We start from the raw sequence: 18429 nt of genomic DNA on the forward strand, positions 1-18429 counted from the left end.
TAAGATCCATATTCTACCATACTGATGTTGAAAATATAGATTCTTTTCACATTTACATAATATAAATCCTTCATTCTTCAATTGTAATGTATCTGAACCCATTTTCAAACGAATTTAAATTGAATTCTGTTTCTATATAGACGAGTGCAGTGTGGATGTTCATTTTCATAATTTAAAGAAAAAGTTCCCTGCATTATATACAGGGAAATATACTCCAAATATACCATTATTTATCCATTTAAACGCTTAAATAGTTTTCTATCTTGGTTTTACTTTATTTTCTAATCGATTTTAGCTGCTGTCACAGTCACAAGATGGCCGCCTTAATTGCCACGACAACCGACCCCATGTCACTCTAGCTTTATTAAACGCAGTTGCTTGTTACGCAGTCGTGTTACCTGCATCTGTGTGACAGGTGCTAACTGTCCCTCTGTCCGTCCGATCAAGACAAGAAACAGCCATTTCAACAAGGAAATGTCTGGTTAATCTGCTGTTAATGTTGTAGACGTAATAGTTTGGCGTTTTGGAGCAGTTTGTGCGGTTTAGCTATATGTTAGCTAGTGTAAACCGGTTAGCTTATGCGCTGCTAAACAAAACAACGGCAGTTACCAAGAAATTCTGCCGAAAACTGAAACTGTAAAGGTGCTATAGCGGGAGTTTTCGTCATTTTCTTTATTTATCCAATTGCACACAGCCAAGATGAATGTTCCCAAAACTGGTTACCGCGTTTTTTCCGCAAATTCGTCCGCAGCGTGCACAGAACTGGCCAAAAAGATAACCGAGTAAGTACGTCACGTGGCATCATCTGGACCCCTGCAAACTGTTCAAATCAACTCCAGCATCTCTAAATATGTGGTTTTACAGTCGTTTTCTTCACCTTTTCAGTCTTTTCCTCAGGTTTACACTGGGATTATGCTGGCAGTAGCAATCCTTAGCAATTATTTTATTTAATACCATTATTTGGGTGTGTAAGTGTCACTTATTGACACTACCAACACTGATACAGATCCAAATAGTCATCAGGTTCAACTTACTGTTATTTGCAACATGTTGGGACTTTTTCAGCTTTCAAAAGATATAATACTTATTTTTTTAATTGTTCACTGTTGCAACATTCCTCATTTTTTATCCTTCTACAAACACATCTATAGTTTTATGTTCATGACAGTACCACAAGCATACAGTATTGCTTTACCAATGTTTGTTCAGCTTGTTTTTAGACTTTTAGGAAAAAAAAAAAGTACTATAATTTTGGCCACAATAGTGCAACATCACGTCTGTTTAATGTTATCAACTAATATTTATGTTCTGGGTGTGTTCATGTTTTACAGGCGACTTGGAGTTGAACTTGGGAAATCTGTGGTATTTCAAGAATCCAACAGAGGTGAGGACAAGTTAGTTTACTTAGTTTCACAATTTTGCACACACTGGGTTCTTTCAAAGCATCCATTTCTTATATTTTCTACAAACAAAGCTGTCCTAAATCAAACTGCATTAATGGACTACTATCATAATAATAATATTTTTGCAGTCTGTCAAAGGTTTGATGAATGTGCTGGTAAATAAATATCTTCATTCTATCTGATTGTTTAGAATCCAGCTGAAGCCAATGAGCTTTGCCAGTAATTTTTGGCAAATCTGTAATGTTGATTTTGAGTATTTTGTTGTCACATTTTGTGCAGTTATCTCTTCGTTTTCAAGTGTGTGTGCATTTTTTTAGGCAGCGGATTGATCAAAACTAAATATTGGCCTCTGCTGGAGATTTAAGGCCGATAGCTGATGCTAAAAAGTCCAAATTTTCAGCTCGCTTATCTCTAGGATGCACTGTAATATTCAGTATCACTGGATCCAAGTTTGTTCTCTTTTTAATTTGCTTTTTTATTTTATGCAGCCTTTTTTTATTATATCTAAAAAAAAAAAAAAAAAAAAAAGGCATATTAGGGCAGGGCACCATGGCCAAAAATATGTGATAACTCCATTCATGGATTTCAGCTTCCTGATAACTTGCGGATTACATTTTGAGGACTTTTCAGAATTCAAAAGATTAATAGAATAGACAAAATGGTTCATAACTGTGGCCTTAACCCTATTAATCCTATGGCTTAACTTAATCAACAGTATAAAATTTTCACCCCACAAACAATATCATGAACAAATTAAATGTCCCGTCCCTATTGATGATCATCAAAACAAGCATTTCAATTTTATCTTGTATCTTCTTTGTATAAACAGTAGAATAGACTGATCTTTTTCACAGGTAATATGTATAAAGAAATGTTGTTGTTTTTTATGTAACAGAGACTAGAGTGGATGTCAAGGAGTCTGTACGTGGCCAGACCATTTTTATCATCCAGACTATCCCCAGGTAAGTGCAAAACCTAATGATTGTACTTATTTTCACAAGTTAGATGATCTTGTTAGTTAATTATTTTATCCTTACAGAGATGTTAACACTGCCATCATGGAGCTGCTGGTCATGGCCTACGCTCTCAAAACATCCTGTGCAAAGAACATCATCGGAGTCATTCCATATTTTCCCTACAGCAAACAGTGCAAGATGAGGAAGAGGGGCTCCATCGTGTCCAAACTGTTAGCGTCCATGCTAGCTAAAGCTGGTACGTAAATGTTAGGTTATGTAAAACATGAGTTTTAGCATTAATGTAATTTCTTCTGTTTGGTAGGACTAACTCACATTATAACCATGGACCTACACCAGAAGGAAATCCAAGGCTTCTTCAGCTTTCCTGTGGACAACCTGCGTGCCTCCCCATTTTTGATACAGTACATTCAAGAGGAGGTAACATCAATATTGCATATTGAGGTTAGAGTTTGAGGTTGAGTACAAACTCTTTTGTATTGACAGATTCCAGATTACAGAAATGCAATAATTGTTGCAAAGTCACCAGCAGCAGCCAAGAGGTGAGTAACGGCAACAGAGAGCACATACTGAAATGACTTATGCAAGAAATATTTATGTTGACACATTGATCTGTTGATAGTTTACCTCACATGTCTGTTTGTGAGAGGCTAAGTGTGTTCTCCTGTGTGCAGAGCGCAGTCGTACGCAGAGCGTCTCAGGCTGGGGCTGGCTGTGATCCATGGAGAGGCTCAGTGCTCCGAGTCAGACATGGCCGATGGCAGACACTCCCCTCCCTGTGTGCGAAACACCACCGGACACACTGGCCTTGAGCTGCCCTGTAAGACACACTACCACATATTTCCTCTTATCTGTCACACTGACATGCAGTCACTACATTTCAATTGTACAGATCCTTCATATCATTTTATAATACTTACAAATCTGCCTTTTTGTGCCGCTGCATGTACATATGCGTTATTGTTTGTTCATGAAGCAGAAATACTAACTGGCAAAGTCAAGTACTAAATATCTACTTTGGCTTTACAGCTCATTGTCTCATTTTAAACTGACGATAGTCTTAACACAGCTCTTGTGCAGTTTTATTCATATTTGCAGTGTCTACATCGTGTAAAGCTCATATAAAACCAGATACTAAAATTTTAAAAGACTGTGTCCTTGGCAAATGACTTCCAGGCATTTTGTCCAGTATAATTTTGGGCTGTATCTGTAAGCTTGTGTTCATTCATAGACTCTAACTCTTTGTAAAGTTGTCTTCTCTTTTAGTCCACCAGAACTGTTTGTTTACCCACCAGTTTTGGCTACTTCCTTTAGCTTTTGTCTAACAGTAGGGGGCGCTTTTCCTACTGTTTCACAAAACCGAGACACCCCCGACACCAATACTGACGCTTGAGACAAAAGCTACAGGAAGTAACCAAGACATGTAAAGCACTTCTGTCAGACTACAAGAGAAACCCGATAACCTGGACTTAAAAATCCTCTTTTAAAATAGACAAAAATGAAATATCAGTAATGATGTAATCTTTTATTTTCAGAGGATTTTCCAGTCTTGGCTTCACATGTTTATGTCAGATAAATGTGCTTTTTGTTAACGTGGTGTTTATTTGTTGATAATAGCAGGCAAACAACAAGCTCCGTTCCCTGGCATAGAGCTCCCAAGTACGACCGTAACCTTAACTTACCTCTGAGTACTTCTGAAATGACTGACTCCTCTTCAGTTTTATTTTTATTTTTTGGATCTGTGCATGTCAAGCAGGGTTTGCGTTGCATCTTGTCATTTGCCAGTCTGGTATCCACATACACGGCAGAAACAAACCATCAAATCAATGTTACGATTACGACATTTTCCCCATCGCAAACGTCAGACTGGATGCCGGACTGGTAATACAACAAGATGCCCAAAACCCGACCTGTTTTTGTGATCAATTTGTCTTCCAAATTCTTAACGAACCTTATACAAACCATGCCAAACTACTTTTCTTTTTATTTCAACTTCAAATTATTTCATATCTGGACTCATATTGCCAATCAACACATGGTGCACTCATTGAAAGCCTGTTACTTTAAACCTGATTAACATTTGTTCTTTGCATGTAATGATGACTGAGCATGATTTGAAAGCTAATCTAAAATGCGAGATGATGGTATGATGGAGGTCTACAAAATGAATGGTTCAACCCAGCTCAGCCTTAAGTTGCTACTGTGTTACCAAAAGTGTATCAGAAAACATTGATACACTTACATAAGGACTTTTTTTTTATCCTAATGTAGTTTTTTTTTAGTTAGTTGTGGCAAATGTGTGACAGGTTCTGAAGCTGTGGTCCTCGTGGTATTCAACAAACCATCTATTTATTCCGTTAATGCTCCTTCACAATCAGATGGGCTGACTGATTGCCTTCTTTCTCACCCTTTTACGCTACGTTTACATGCACATGCTTACACGCTCAGGTTTAGTTTAAACGGCACAAATAGATCTGTGGATAGTCCTCAGGTTACATTCTGCTCAAGATTGGGTAAGAATGTGGTATCTGAGGGCATAAGTTGGAATCATGACATTCTTTAGCCCCTCCTCACTCTCTCCTTTAGTCCTCCAGACCCCTTCCCTCCTTCACATTCTTCACCAACCCCTTTAGTCCTCTAAACCCCTCCACTCCCCTCACTCTTCCCCTTTAGTCCTCCAGACCCTGCCCCTCCTCACTCTTCCCTTTAGTCCTCCAGACCCCGTACCTTCTCACTCTTCCCTTTAGGACTAGGGAAGAGTGAGGAGGGGCGGGGTCTCTAGTCTTGGAGACCCTGCCCCTCCTCACTCTTCCATTTAGTCCTCCAGCCCCCCCCCACACGGTCTCCTCTTTAGTCCTCCAGACTCCTCACTCTTTCTTCCCTTTTAGTCTTCCAGACCCTGCCCCTTCTTCCCATTCTTTACTTGCCCCTTTAGCCCTCAAGAGCCATCCTCTCCCCTCAATCTCCCCTTTAGTCCTCCAGATCCCGCTCCTCCTCACTCTTTCTTGCCTTTAGTCCTACAGACCCTGCCCTTCTCACTCTCCCTTTTAGTCTTCCAGATTCCACCACTCCTTCCTGTTCTTCACAAACTCCTTTAGTCCTCCAAGCCGCTCCTCTCCCCTCACTCTCCCCTTTAGTTCTAGAGACCCTGCTCCTCCTCACTTTCCCCTTTCGTCCTCCAGACCACACCCCTCCTTCCCATTCTTCACTAACCCCTTCAGTCCTCCAAACCCATCCTCTCCCCTCATTCTCCCCTTTAGTCCTCCAGACCCCGCCCTTCCTCACTGTCCACTTTAGTCCTCCAAACCCCCCCCCACACACTCTCCCCTTTATTCTTCCACACTCAGTCCCTATGCACTCCCTCCTTCAGTCTTCTAGAGACCCCCCGATCTCCCCCTTTAGTCCTCCAGGCCCTCCCCAGTTTAAAGCCTCCTTTGAAGGCCAAAACATCTATATTTTGATAGTTAAGACATATTATACCAGAGAATCTTTACTTGTCCTTTAGCTATAAAATATCACATAAAATCAACCTATTATATACAGTTTTTACCGTACACCATAATGTCTTTTTGAGCTGTAGCGTGTGCATGTAAAGGTGGCCGTCTGCAGCAGCGATGTCCAGCTAAACTAACCCTGACCTGTCTGGTGTGAAGTTCTCAGTGCTTGTAAGATCAAGTTGCCCGTCGCATATTGGTCACGTACAGTATGCAGACAGCTGTATTGTTCCTGCCACAGCCGTATTGGGTCAATGACGTGCCTGTGTGTGTGCGTGTGCGTGTGTGTCCAAGCACTGACTTCTGATTGGGTATCCTGGGCAGAAAACCCGCCCCCCTCCTCCCATTGCATTGGATGGTTTTGCATGGCATGTGCTCTACTCGGTTTGGCATCGCAGTTCAATCTCCAGGTGTGGGGTAGAATGGGGTCAGTTATTACTATGTGTAGAAATAAATGTGATTTACTTTCAATAATATCCCCCCCAAAATCCAACAATTATAAGAGTTAGATTTGGCACAAAGCATTTTCTCAACCCATTTTACCCAATCTCCTGAGATGAATTTTGACTTTGATTTAAATACGGTACATGTTTTATTATTTTTTTACCTGACGACTTGTATGTTTTCCATTTCAGTGATGATGGCCAAAGAGAAGCCTCCCATCACTGTAGTCGGAGATGTTGGAGGAAGAATTGCCATTATAGTGGTAAGTTAATGTCAGTATTAAAGCTGCACCATGTAACTTTTCTGCTGAGGAGGTGATTTGCCTAGATTGTTCCTCAGCATGGCATTAAACTTATCTGTTTTGCATTTAATTAAAGTCAAAAGAGCAGGTTTGTTTCTCCACAGAACTTGCGGGCGTTACCTGCTCGTCTCCATGGAGATTTTTTGCTTAGTTTACAGTAGTCCCTGGTTTTACGTTCTAAAAATAACCCGCAATAGACGAAATCCGTGAAGTATCAGCTTTATTTTTTGCAATTATTTTATGTTTTTGTCTGTAAAACCCCTCACCACACACTTTATACACTTTTCTCACACAGACGTTAACATTTTGTCACATTTCTCTCTCGTTTAAACTCTCTCAAAGTTCAAACCTTCGTAGGCGTCTTTGTCGGTGCAGAACGTTTCAGCGACATCGTGGGTTTTGTCGGGGAGAAAACAAATTGCAGCAAACGTACAGCACTTCAGAGTCACACTGCGATCCAACGTTTATGTAAATTTGTCTGAACACATTCTGTACTGGACAGGAGACACGGCACGGAGGAGACTGATGGACAATGGTCTACAGTCCAACAGCCAATCAGGACGCACAACACAACGCACGATCAGGCGCTGTACAAAAGCATGAAAAATTGCCTAAAAAAAATCTGCGAGACCACGAAAGCTGAATTGTGTTATAGCGAGGGACAACTGTAATACCATACTGTGTGGAACATGCCAGAAAAGTTAGTTTTAAATGTAACTATAGTGACTAACACTAGCACTACATATTTTGATAATAAGGAACAGACTCAATACTCCATACTGATTCTGATACTACGATGATGATTAAAAAAAAAAAAAAAAGAAAAACACTCAATAGTCAATGTGATGTTTTTAGTATCAATACCTGCGCAAATAAGTGTCTAGTTTCGATACTACTTTAGATTGATTATTATCTGATTTTCGATACTTTTGCACCTTTTTAACTGTTGTTTTTTAAATTTATCACTTTGACTTGAATTAATTCAGTATGTTTAAAAATGTCTGATAGTTTGAAGATCAAACACATAGTTACTTGATTATGGAACAAAATAAAAAAAATAACCTGTAGATGACGTATATCCCTTATATCAGGCATGCCCAAACTGTGGTCCAGGGGCTAAATGCGGCCCTCAGACCAATTTTTCTCGGCCCCCAAGCTTCCAGGTGAATTGGCCCATATTACCTTAAACACTACATTTTACTGTACATTTATAATCTACTTTAACAAGCTCATATCAAATATTTAACATGTCCCATTGAGGATGTGAGCGTGAATAAAGGTCTAGTGGTTCAGTCTAAATTGTTATAATAAAGTATTCGCTGTATTGTGGACCAGTCTATGGCCCTCAATCGGCCCTCAGCTTTGTCTTTATTTTATATGTGACCCTTAATGAGAAAAGTTTGGACACTCTTGCCTTATGTTTCAAGTTAATCTATACGTTTTGTGAATAATCTTTTAAAAGTCATTGTTCTCGTCCTTAAGTGGCAAAAAGAATGCCTTGATCATCCACATTACACCCTTTTATGTAATTAGTAATTGATGAAAATCCTATTTACTGCACAGCCCTACTCTCCACACCTAATGTAAGTTTACTCAACAAGCTGAACATAACCATAACTCAAAGTAAACAGGACCTACATTAGTGCGATAAACTTGACAAGGGAAAGGGAGTGGAAGGGAGTGCGTTCAATGTGGTGGTCTGTGGTAAATAACGAAGCACTCCCGACACATATTTACAGCCACAGTTTAATTCAGCAAATAAATGTTTGTCTGAGAACAGCTGCGGTCGTGGCTAACGGGAAACCTCCCTCTAATAAATCTGCCACTTTGTGTAATGGCAACAGTCACTTTCTGTAGTTTACATGTACGTTTGCATTTTAGCATCATACTTCCCCATCTTTACAGTCTCATGGGAACTGTATATTTTTAGAGTTCTTATAAATCATAGTTTGCATTCGTCTGACAACACATCATTTTAATAACTGCCCATAGTTTAACATTAGGCAACGTTAGGCATGTCAGCATTTGCTTTTTAAATGTCAAAATGTGGATGTTTTGACCTGTTTTATGATTAATATCGCTGTAATTACTCGGCCTATTTGCACTTGAAACGAAAACTAACAGATACTTTAATGTATTCCTTGTCAGCACCAATGAGGAGAAATGATTCCGATGATTTAAATCCACAAGATTAACGTAGCAAATTTAGCATGTGTTCCCCCAAACGTTTACAAATTATAACAGGGCGATTCACTGTTTTTGTTTTACCGTCTAAAGACCCCCCTGCCCTCCATCTGAAATAATATCATCCAATCCTGATTTAACATGGACACAGTATATTTAAAGCAATTGAAATGTGGCTGTGGGTGGATTTAATTACGTTTAGAAGATTTATATATTAAAGTTAAGCGTTTGTGTTTTGACAGGATGACATTATAGACGACGTGGGAGACTTTGTTGCGGCCGCAGAGATCCTCAAAGAGAGAGGAGCCTATAAGATCTACATCATGGCCACACATGGTTTACTGTCTGCAGACGCTCCCCGACTCATAGAGGAGTCTGCCATCGATGAGGTGAGAGGGCATCTGGGTCACTCATTTTTCATCAGGAGTATAAATATTTGGACGTTATAATAGTCATATTTTTGTTATTACCTGATTTAAATGTTTCCATTACATTCGAGGTCCCACCATCAAGGAAAAAAACCTAAACTTCTTCGCTGTGAGACGATTTACTGTTCGTGGTTGGCCCAGAAGGTCTCGCAATCTTTATTAGTTATGCAAAGTTGTTCTGTAGTTACTGGAGAGATAAACACATTACATAAAACAATTGGATCAGGTTTGTCTTGTTTTTTTTCAAAGATATAAATGCCAATTTCAGTCTCCGCACTGGTATCGGTTGATATCGGGTTATGTCTGGTATCGGCAGATTCTCAAAGTTATAGTACTGGCATTTTCCAGACTAGACGTCGCTCTGGAGTAGAAGTCGCACCAGCCAAAAAATGCTTAATAATAAAGAAAAAAACGTGCAAGTCGCATTTTTGGTGGAAATTTATTTTACAAAACCTGAGACCAAGAACAGACATTTTATCTTTAAAGGAAAGTTATACAATACAGAACAACAGGTTGAATATCAGTACAACACACTAACGTAACAGCGACATGAAGCACAGACAGAACTGAACACGTGTCTGGTTTGTTAACGTAAGATATTAACAGTTAATCAGATAAATAAAGCAGAAAAAACAAGCAACAAGTTTACTCTGGATCTCACTACAAATCAATAAATCTGTTGAATTCTTCATCCTCGGTGTCGCGTCTGAACAACTCGACCTGCTCCGACGGTAGATGGAGCGTCACGTCCTCTTCTGTGTGGCCGTGATCAGACTCCGCAGAATATGATTTTCTTTTAGGGGCGTTTTTGTTCAGTCTTTCTCAGATGTCTTTTAAAATTACCGTAATGCTGAAAATTTCAATGGTACAGGAGGAGTAGATACTGGTACAAGTCTAGAGCGCCCTCGTGCAGTTGCCAGTGTGACAATAATGAAGATGTGTAATTATATATTTTAATAATTTCATATATAAGTCGCATCTGAGTATAAGTCACACCCCTGGACAAACTATAAAAAAGTGCCACTTGTAGTCCGGAAAATATGATACTCAAATATTATCAGAAGTGAAAAAGCTGGATCGGTGCATCCTTAATTCCAAAATAGGTAACGCAGCTCAGTAATTACCATGTTTCATCTGGACCTATTGACTTGCTTAGTTACTAAAGATGTAATTTTGCTAATTTTACTCTTAATTGTTTAGAAAGATGTATTCAGTTGTTTTTTTTTTTTCCATATCTACTTGATTTTGTGGTAATATAGTTAATCTTTAACTTAGATTGAAGACTGTACTAGACACGGTTAATCTTTTCCTGGTAATAAGGAAACAGGATTGCAAATATTTATTTCCCCATCCCACTACCAATGCTCTTATACTTTTAATCAAAATGCAATCCCAATTTGATATATAACGATGTTGAATACAGTGTAATATATCTACCATATATCTGCTCAAGTACAACTTTATCAGCCAACACACATGAAACTAAAAACGTTTCTGTGTAGTTTCAGATGCCACTTCCCTTTCTCAACCACAAAAATTGTACCTTCCAAATATATCCTTCCACGTCAACTATTCAGAACCAGTTTCAGTGCTTTTATGTGCATTATTTAAAGTGACAGTACTGAACTTTTTACCCCTTTAGGTGGTGGTGACCAACACTGTGCCACATGAAGTCCAGAAGCTGCAGTGTCCCAAAATAAAGACGGTGGACGTGAGCATGATCCTCGCTGAGGCCATCAGACGCATCCACAACGGAGAGTCCATGGCCTACCTGTTCCGTAACATCACGACGGACGACTAGACCTGCGGAGGTGGGTCCAGCTAAGAGAAAAACTGTACAGATATGAAGTGATACTATGCCTGCCAGGATCACAAACAAAACACTACATAAAGTAACAACGAAACAAAATGAAAAGACACGGAAGTTTTTGGATGGTGTAAATTTTAAAAGGTACAGAAGACAAGACAGTAAGAGTAAAGTTATAAGCTTAAGTTTTGATGTAATGCTGCTTATCTGAAAAAATCAAGGAGAAATAATGCAGCAAAAGGTGTTGGGCAGTTTGTGAGTTAAAAAATATATAGTATAAATATTTAAAAGTAGAGCTGAGCGATATGACACAAAAAATCCCCACCCACTTCTTCTATCGAGTAAATTTCCCATTCACATTTTCCATAATAATCAACTATTGTTCATGAGACACATTTTCAGTCAAAAAAGTGTTCAAAATCTAATCAAAGCTACATTTTTTTTACCAGATTTTTCCAGTTTATGCAGTAATAGTTGTAAAAATCCCCTTTCCCACTGCATGACTAGTTCATTCATACGCCTGTGTTGTTAAATTTGGAAAACTTTAAAACACGAGTGCCCTTCCTGTTATGTGACGTCACTCAGTCAACTGTAGATGGTCCCTGGTCACTGTGGTTCGCTGCTTTTGCAGAAGTATGGACCTAACCAACCAAACAGGAACCGTTGGAGACATTAAATTGCCAGGACCGGGCTCTTTCCTGTCCTTTTCGATTTGTTTTTGTCCGATTCACTGTCACATCTTCACTTTTGTACGATTATCCCACAGTATTAAACCCACTGCACAAGGATCGTAATTTCATCCTTTATTCTGTGCTGAGATGCGATTTAACCTCTAAAAAAATCCCCTCCCTTGAAGTCATACACTCACAACAAAAGCTACAGACAGACATTGACGACACATTTATTTTTTGACAAGTCTATATGCAAAACATGTCATGCGCTGAGTCACACGTGGGTTGAACCGACCCACGTGTCACTGAGGGCATGACAATGAATGGGAGACTTACTCTAAAATGTGCAGCAGATGACTTTACTTAACTCTTATTTATAACAGACACTATATTGTGATAACGCTGAAATTGTAATGATGCGTGTCTCAGAAGATTGTGACATGAATTTTACTGACATATCGCTCATCCCTGCTTAAAAAAAAACACTGGTAAAGAAAATCTAGTGCCTATATCCCGTGTGTAATCCTTATAACCAACCTTGTTATTGAAAAAGTCAGTCGTCCTCATCAAAACGGTAAAGAACCCTCATTGGTTCTCGTGTCCAGATATGAAAAAGTACATGTTTTTCCTTTAAAGATGGGTTATTATGCAAACTTTGAGATTTCTACCATGTCGTAATGTTGTTTCCTCATTAAAAACACAAGGTTTTAGATGTCATTCATTCATGTTTGATTATTTTAGGTGTCCCAGGCCTTATCTGAACCCTCCTTACGTTTAGCTGTAAGATTGTGTGCAATACTCAGCCCAAAAGCCAGTCATCCACACTCCCACACGACAACTCTCCGTAAATATACAAAAGCATGATACAAAACTGTACACAACAACTTGACAAACCTGATAACATATTTAGATCACTGTGTTAACTTTTATTGTTTTGAATATTTATGTGTCACCTGGTAATACCCCATCGAAATAAAATGCAGAAAAAATGAATAAATGCAGAAAAATAAAATGTAGAAAAAATGAATAAATGCAGAAAAAAAAAATGCAAAAAAAAAAAAAATGCAGAAAAATAAAATGCAGAAAAAATTAGTAAATGCAGAAAAATAAAATGCAGAAAAAATTAATAAATGCAGAAAAATAAAATGTAGAAAAAATGAATAAATAAAAATAAATTATAATATTTTCAGTTAGATTTTAATTCCAATATTATAAAGGAGCTTATCTTAAAGCGTTTACAACATTCAAGTGTCTTGTTTCATTTGCTGGATTTTTGCACACTCTGCCACATGGAAGTATGTACATGAATATTGCTGTGAAAAAAACAAACAAATGGTGTCGGAGGCAGTAGCAGTTTGTTGTTTACTGTTTACCTCACTGTGTTAGCATTTAATGGGATGAAGAAACCCACTGTGCGTATTTAACTATGTGGAAATGGTAGAACTAGTGTTTTGAATGTAAAGCAGAAAGATATATATTTTTAACACAAATGCAAAAGTAACAAAAGTGAAGTCTTAATCTTAAACATTTCTGCCACTTCCAGTAAAGATTTTCTGCCTTGTGCTAAAAAATATATTAGGTTGCTTAAAATTATTGTGTATATTTTTCATATGTAACAAACTGCAAATAAAGAGACGTATGTGGACTATTTTCAACAGTCGGTGTACAATGACAAAAATAAGATCAGATTTTTTCATAATAACTACACTTTTAATAGCCTTAATAAAGCATGAAAAATAATTGACTTTTTTGAGCTTTTAACCATGTTATAACATTGTTACTGCATCAAAAAACATACCTGGATTTGTATTATGCTTAATTTGCACTTATTTAGTAAGCCTGCTCCTTCTTAGCACTTAAAAAAACTCACAATTTTGAATTTACCAGTGTTGTTACAGCACAGGTAAAGGTCCAGGGTCTTTTATGCTCCGATTTTGATTTATGGACATTAAAAACTGCACTTCTGCTGCCAAATCATGTTCATTCCTATTGCATGCTTGTGTTAGCAAGTCAGAAAAGATATGCTAACCCTAATAGTTGATTTTTTTTGTTGTTGTTTTTTGTTTGCTTATTCAATAGTAATTCCTTCTACTGCCAGTGGATGGCGACCTAACCCCAGTTCCCAGTACAGGGAGTGCACTGGTAGGAACATGGCGTCTATTACCTGTAAATAGCTGCTACAACTTACAACTAAAATGCCAAAGCAAAAGATAAGATGAGATATGCCTTTATTTAAAAGTACTCGAGTGTGTGATTAAAGGCCAATAACAACACAAATATGACAATGATCATATCAGGGGCTGCTAAGCCTCAGTTTGAATAATTTGTTCATTATGATTAACTCTGTGTTCACGCTTTATTAAGACTAATTAACATGTAGTTATTTATGTGTTTTGTGTCATATAAAACACTATTAAATAAGTACATTCTAATTGACAGATGGCGGTTGCTACTTTTTTGTGAGTATTTCTGTGCTCAGGGATATTCTAAGCCATTTGTGTGTTTTGTGTCACTGTTCTTTTGTTGACATTTAAAACTTGTCCTTCCTCTGTCTAAACTTCTTCATTTTCTTGTATTAACAGTCTCAGATTCCTCCTGTCAGATGGCGCAGGTGGTACAAGGTTGTATTTTTGATATATATTTTTTTTTCTTCCCCATTCTGTCACTGCACCAGCTCTTGATCTATTCTGGTCATTGTCAACTGTCAGCCAGTCTGTATTTTTCCAAGTCCTACATTTCAGAGATTTGTCTGCTGTTGTACGTCAAAATAAAAGCGTTTGAGCTGCATTTGCCTCGTGGTCTTTCAAATCAAAACTCTTATGCGATTCGCTAATAATGAAAATTTTAGATATCACGATTTTTTTTTTATTTACAAACCTGTTTTTGTGTCTGTCAGGTACATTATTGAGCTAACACATACAACATACATATTTACTTAGGTCAAAATCTGTGCGTAGATGTTTAATGCATTGGAAAAGTGGGTCAAAGGTCAAAAAGTGAGACACAGAAACAGTGGAGTTTGTGGTAATGTTTAATATAGCACAGTTTATGACGTCATGGTTGCAAAAAAAAAAAAATAGCACCAGTGTCTCTAAAATCAAATTGCATATTATTTTGTGGCAAATTTTATTCTTTCTCTTTATTTTTTTAATGAGTAATATTTAATTTGTATTATTATATTACTATTTTCCCCTACTATCCACTCATTCTTTTATACTTTAGAAACAATGATGTTCGATAGTGCTGCGTTTAAGATGACATTACAACATTCAGGTTCAACATTTGTCAGTTTACTTTGCGTTTTCATAAGAAATATTTAAAAAAATGTACAAAAGTGTGACATCTCCGTGTTCTAAAACAGACAAGCAAATCAAAAGTATGAATTGCAGTTGAATTTTAGTTTCTACACATCTTCTGAGAGCCAGTCCAGTCACTGTTGTAATGGACCTTTTAATGATCTTACACTTGTTCACAACTTCTCAGTTAACTAATGCCACACTGAGGAGCTTTGACCAAGTCTAGGAGCATAGTCATGTGGTTATGTGACAGTCACTGAAACAAAAGCATCACAAGTCATTGAGAAAACATTTGACACGACGTGAGTACCTGGTGAAGCTGCCTGGAGCCCTGGTGTCTGGTCCCCGGTCCCTGGTGCTTTGCCCTCGGAGTCGCCCCGTGCCCGAGCCGAGCCGTGCTGTGCCGTGCCGAGCCGGGCGGTCTGCTGCAGCGCATTAAAACCGCGTGTAAAGAGGAACTTCAAACCCGATAATCAAAGGAACTTCCTCGTAACACTCAGGGAAACAATGCACCGTGTCTGTGAACGTTTGTGGAAAGAGGAAGCAGATCTTTTTTACTTTCTAGATGTGTGGTCATGTTAGGGAATTTGTACAGGTGGATGCAAACAAGTGCACACATGTTATAAATTACTTATTATGAAAGGCTTTATAATATGGCTTTTTGTTGCTCTGAATTCTGTGTGGAAAGTTGAAACGTGCACGTGTGGAACATTTGGCTATAATTTGATTTAAGTATTTCACATTTGAGTTTTGCCCGATACAGTTTCACATCATTGAGAATGTTTTTCACCTGGTTTTTGACTATTTTCTGACATGTGCCATAAATGGTGCTGGATGTTAATTACGTCATAATAAAGTGATGAATAAAATCAACTTCATTCAAGCCCCTAAACTATAATGTTCATGACTACAATGTCCACCAGAGGGCAGTATAACCACAGACAGCATCATTCATAATTAATAATGTAGTTTATTCTGAAGGTGTTTATTAATTTATACATATATTTTTTCATATTTACAGCTAAAGTGACATCATATATATACATACACATACACATACAAGACCCAGGCAATAAACAGCTACGTCAGATGCCCAGCAGATCATGCACTGGCCAAAGGAGGAGATACAGACCACAGATGTTAAGACCTGAAAGCTCCTGATCATGCGTGGAGAGTTTCATCCCAAATCCAGCACCATGAGACTGTGCACGGGCCGTAAGGAAGGACTAGGACTAGGACTAGTGAGTGTGAGAGCCACAGTCCAGGATGAAGCACCCAAGATACATAAGTGCATCAAGGACGTGCCTCTTCCTCTGATGGTGGAGCACAGAGGAAGAGGCGCTGGAGGAACCGTCATGGAAGGACAAGCCCCTGCACGAGGACATAACTGAAGTGGCTCATATCAACAAATCACACCGATGGATTGAGAGAGCTGGACTGAAGCACAGGAGCCTTGAGCACCAGAGCAATAGAGGCCCAGATCTACCACACCAGACAAGACCCAAGGTGCAGGCTGTGCAAAGAGGCCCCTGGCACAATTCAGCTCAAAACTGCAGGGAAACATACATGGAGTGTGCAGAAACATCTGTGCAGAGTACGGACTGGAGACCCCGAGGTCAAGGTGGGAAACGCCTCCAAAGGTCGTGGAGAATGATCGAGCCAAGATCCTGACTTCAGATACAGACTGATAGAATGGAGATGGACCAAGCGGACACTGTGATGGAGATAAACAACAGAGCGATCACAGTTATGTCTTGTCTGGTGTGGTAGATCTGAAGTAAATATATAATTTTATTTATTTTTTTCCAGCATCAACTTGTCACTAATGCAGTAACCTGACCATGCTGAGAAAAATGTGTAAGTTCCCTTCTTTTCATTTAGATTATAATATATTTTCACATATATGTATACACACACACACACACATTGATTTCAAAGTAGGCCTACACAAGTAGAACGTATACTTTAATAAAAAATAATAATTTATTCTTTGACGTAGTTGAAATACAGAGTAACAGTAAATAGCCTGTACACTTTAATACACACTCATGTTTTATATTGTAGATATTTGTGTAATACAGTATGACCCATGTTATTGACAAAAGCCACGTGTCTGTCACTTTGCATAACAAAATCACAGTTATTGCACTTTTATCAACACTGTAATAATACAAGCCTGAAGTATGACATAAATATAAGCCGGTCTAATCTGTTTGAAACACATTTATAACCAAAGGCAAAGTTGTATCTAAACAGTCTATGCAAACCACTGCGGTACAAAAGTCTTCAGTCTTTTGCTCATGATATTTAAGAGCTGTTGTACTGAGTTTAGCAGAGAGTTCATAAGATCTGAGAGCTGTTGATGTTCATGTCTGCAGGTGTCGTCAGTCTTTTGCAGAGCTCATGATCTGGCAGGTGCTGATGTTCATGAGATGTGGCAGCTGTTGGTCTTGTTCATGGGCGGATGTTTGTTACTGTCTTTGGGGAAAGTTTCTCTTCTCCTGGCCAGTGCAGGGCTCAGTCTGCTGGGCAGGTTGGCTTGTTGCAGCAGCTCTCTGAACGCCTCCAGAACATTGACGTTGTCTTTGGCGGATGACTCCACGAAGCTGTGGTTCCAGTCCATCTCCACTGTGGACAGCACGTCTTCACTGGACACTTGTCTTTCATTCTGCCTGTCGATTTTGTTCCCAATCACCACTATGGGAGTGAATTTATCTTCTTTCACCTCTAAAATCTCTTCTCGCAGTTGTTTGACGGCGTCCAGAGACGCGGGGTCGTCCACGGCGTACACCAGGGCGAACGCGTCGCTGTTCTGGATGGACAGTTTACGCATGGCCGGGAACGAGTAGCTGCCGCTCGTGTCCATGATGTTGATGGTGACTTTGATTCCTCCCACTTCGTAGACTTTGCGGTGGAGTTCTTCAACAGTGCGGCGGTGTTTGGGCTCAAATGTGTCCTTCAGGAAGCGCTGGATGAGCGCGGTCTTACCCACTCCAGCCGCGCCCAGGAACACCAGGCGCACCTCCGTCTTCTCCTTCACCTCTAAAGACATGGCTCAGTGCGAGGGAAGGAACGACTGAGAGAACAGATGCATGGATCTGTGCGGGGCTCGTGCGTGCAGGGTATTTATGCACACGCGCTGGCCACGCCCACGTCTGCAGCCGGCCAATCAGGAGAGAGAAACAAACTCTCACATAAGAAGAGACAAGAAGAGACACAAAGAGGGACAGGAGAGAGGGAAAAGGACAGGAGAGAGGGAAAAGGCAAGACAAGTTTATTTCTATAGCACACTTCATACACAAAGTCATTCAAAGTGTTTTACAGAATAAAAAAGACAATAAAATCACAATACAACAAATCTAAACATAAATAATCATCATAAAATTAACATTAAAGGAGAAAAGTGCAGAATAAAAAATAAAAGTTG

At 39.0% G+C, this 18429-nt stretch overlaps 2 protein-coding genes across 5 annotated transcripts; one reads left to right on the plus strand and one right to left on the minus strand.

Moving 5' to 3' along the window:
• Positions 1-386: 386 nt before the first annotated feature.
• Positions 387-14493, plus strand: prpsap1 (phosphoribosyl pyrophosphate synthetase-associated protein 1). Of its 4 annotated transcripts, none has more exons than XM_055223460.1 (12): positions 387-782; positions 1332-1384; positions 2299-2365; positions 2443-2615; positions 2682-2797; positions 2864-2919; positions 3052-3197; positions 3995-4036; positions 6507-6577; positions 9043-9189; positions 10871-11039; positions 13786-14493. In XM_055223460.1, exons 1-11 carry the CDS (start codon positions 700-702, stop codon positions 11027-11029), a joined length of 1113 nt encoding a protein of 370 aa, XP_055079435.1. In that variant the 5' UTR covers positions 387-699; the 3' UTR covers positions 11030-11039; positions 13786-14493. The 4 variants fall into 4 exon arrangements, with proteins under 4 accessions (XP_055079435.1, XP_033826592.1, XP_033826593.1 ...); XM_033970701.2 differs by having other exon boundaries at positions 14289-14493; XM_033970702.2 differs by lacking the exon at positions 3995-4036.
• Positions 14494-16999: 2506 nt separating this feature from the next.
• rasd4 (rasd family member 4) lies at positions 17000-18089 on the minus strand. Its single transcript, XM_033971171.2, has one exon. It carries the CDS (start codon positions 18052-18054, stop codon positions 17428-17430), a length of 627 nt encoding a protein of 208 aa, XP_033827062.1. The 5' UTR covers positions 18055-18089; the 3' UTR covers positions 17000-17427.
• Positions 18090-18429: the final 340 nt, after the last annotated feature.

The sequence above is a fragment of the Periophthalmus magnuspinnatus genome, chromosome 8, assembly GCF_009829125.3.
Source record: "Periophthalmus magnuspinnatus isolate fPerMag1 chromosome 8, fPerMag1.2.pri, whole genome shotgun sequence".
Lineage (NCBI taxonomy): Eukaryota > Metazoa > Chordata > Actinopteri > Gobiiformes > Gobiidae > Periophthalmus > Periophthalmus magnuspinnatus.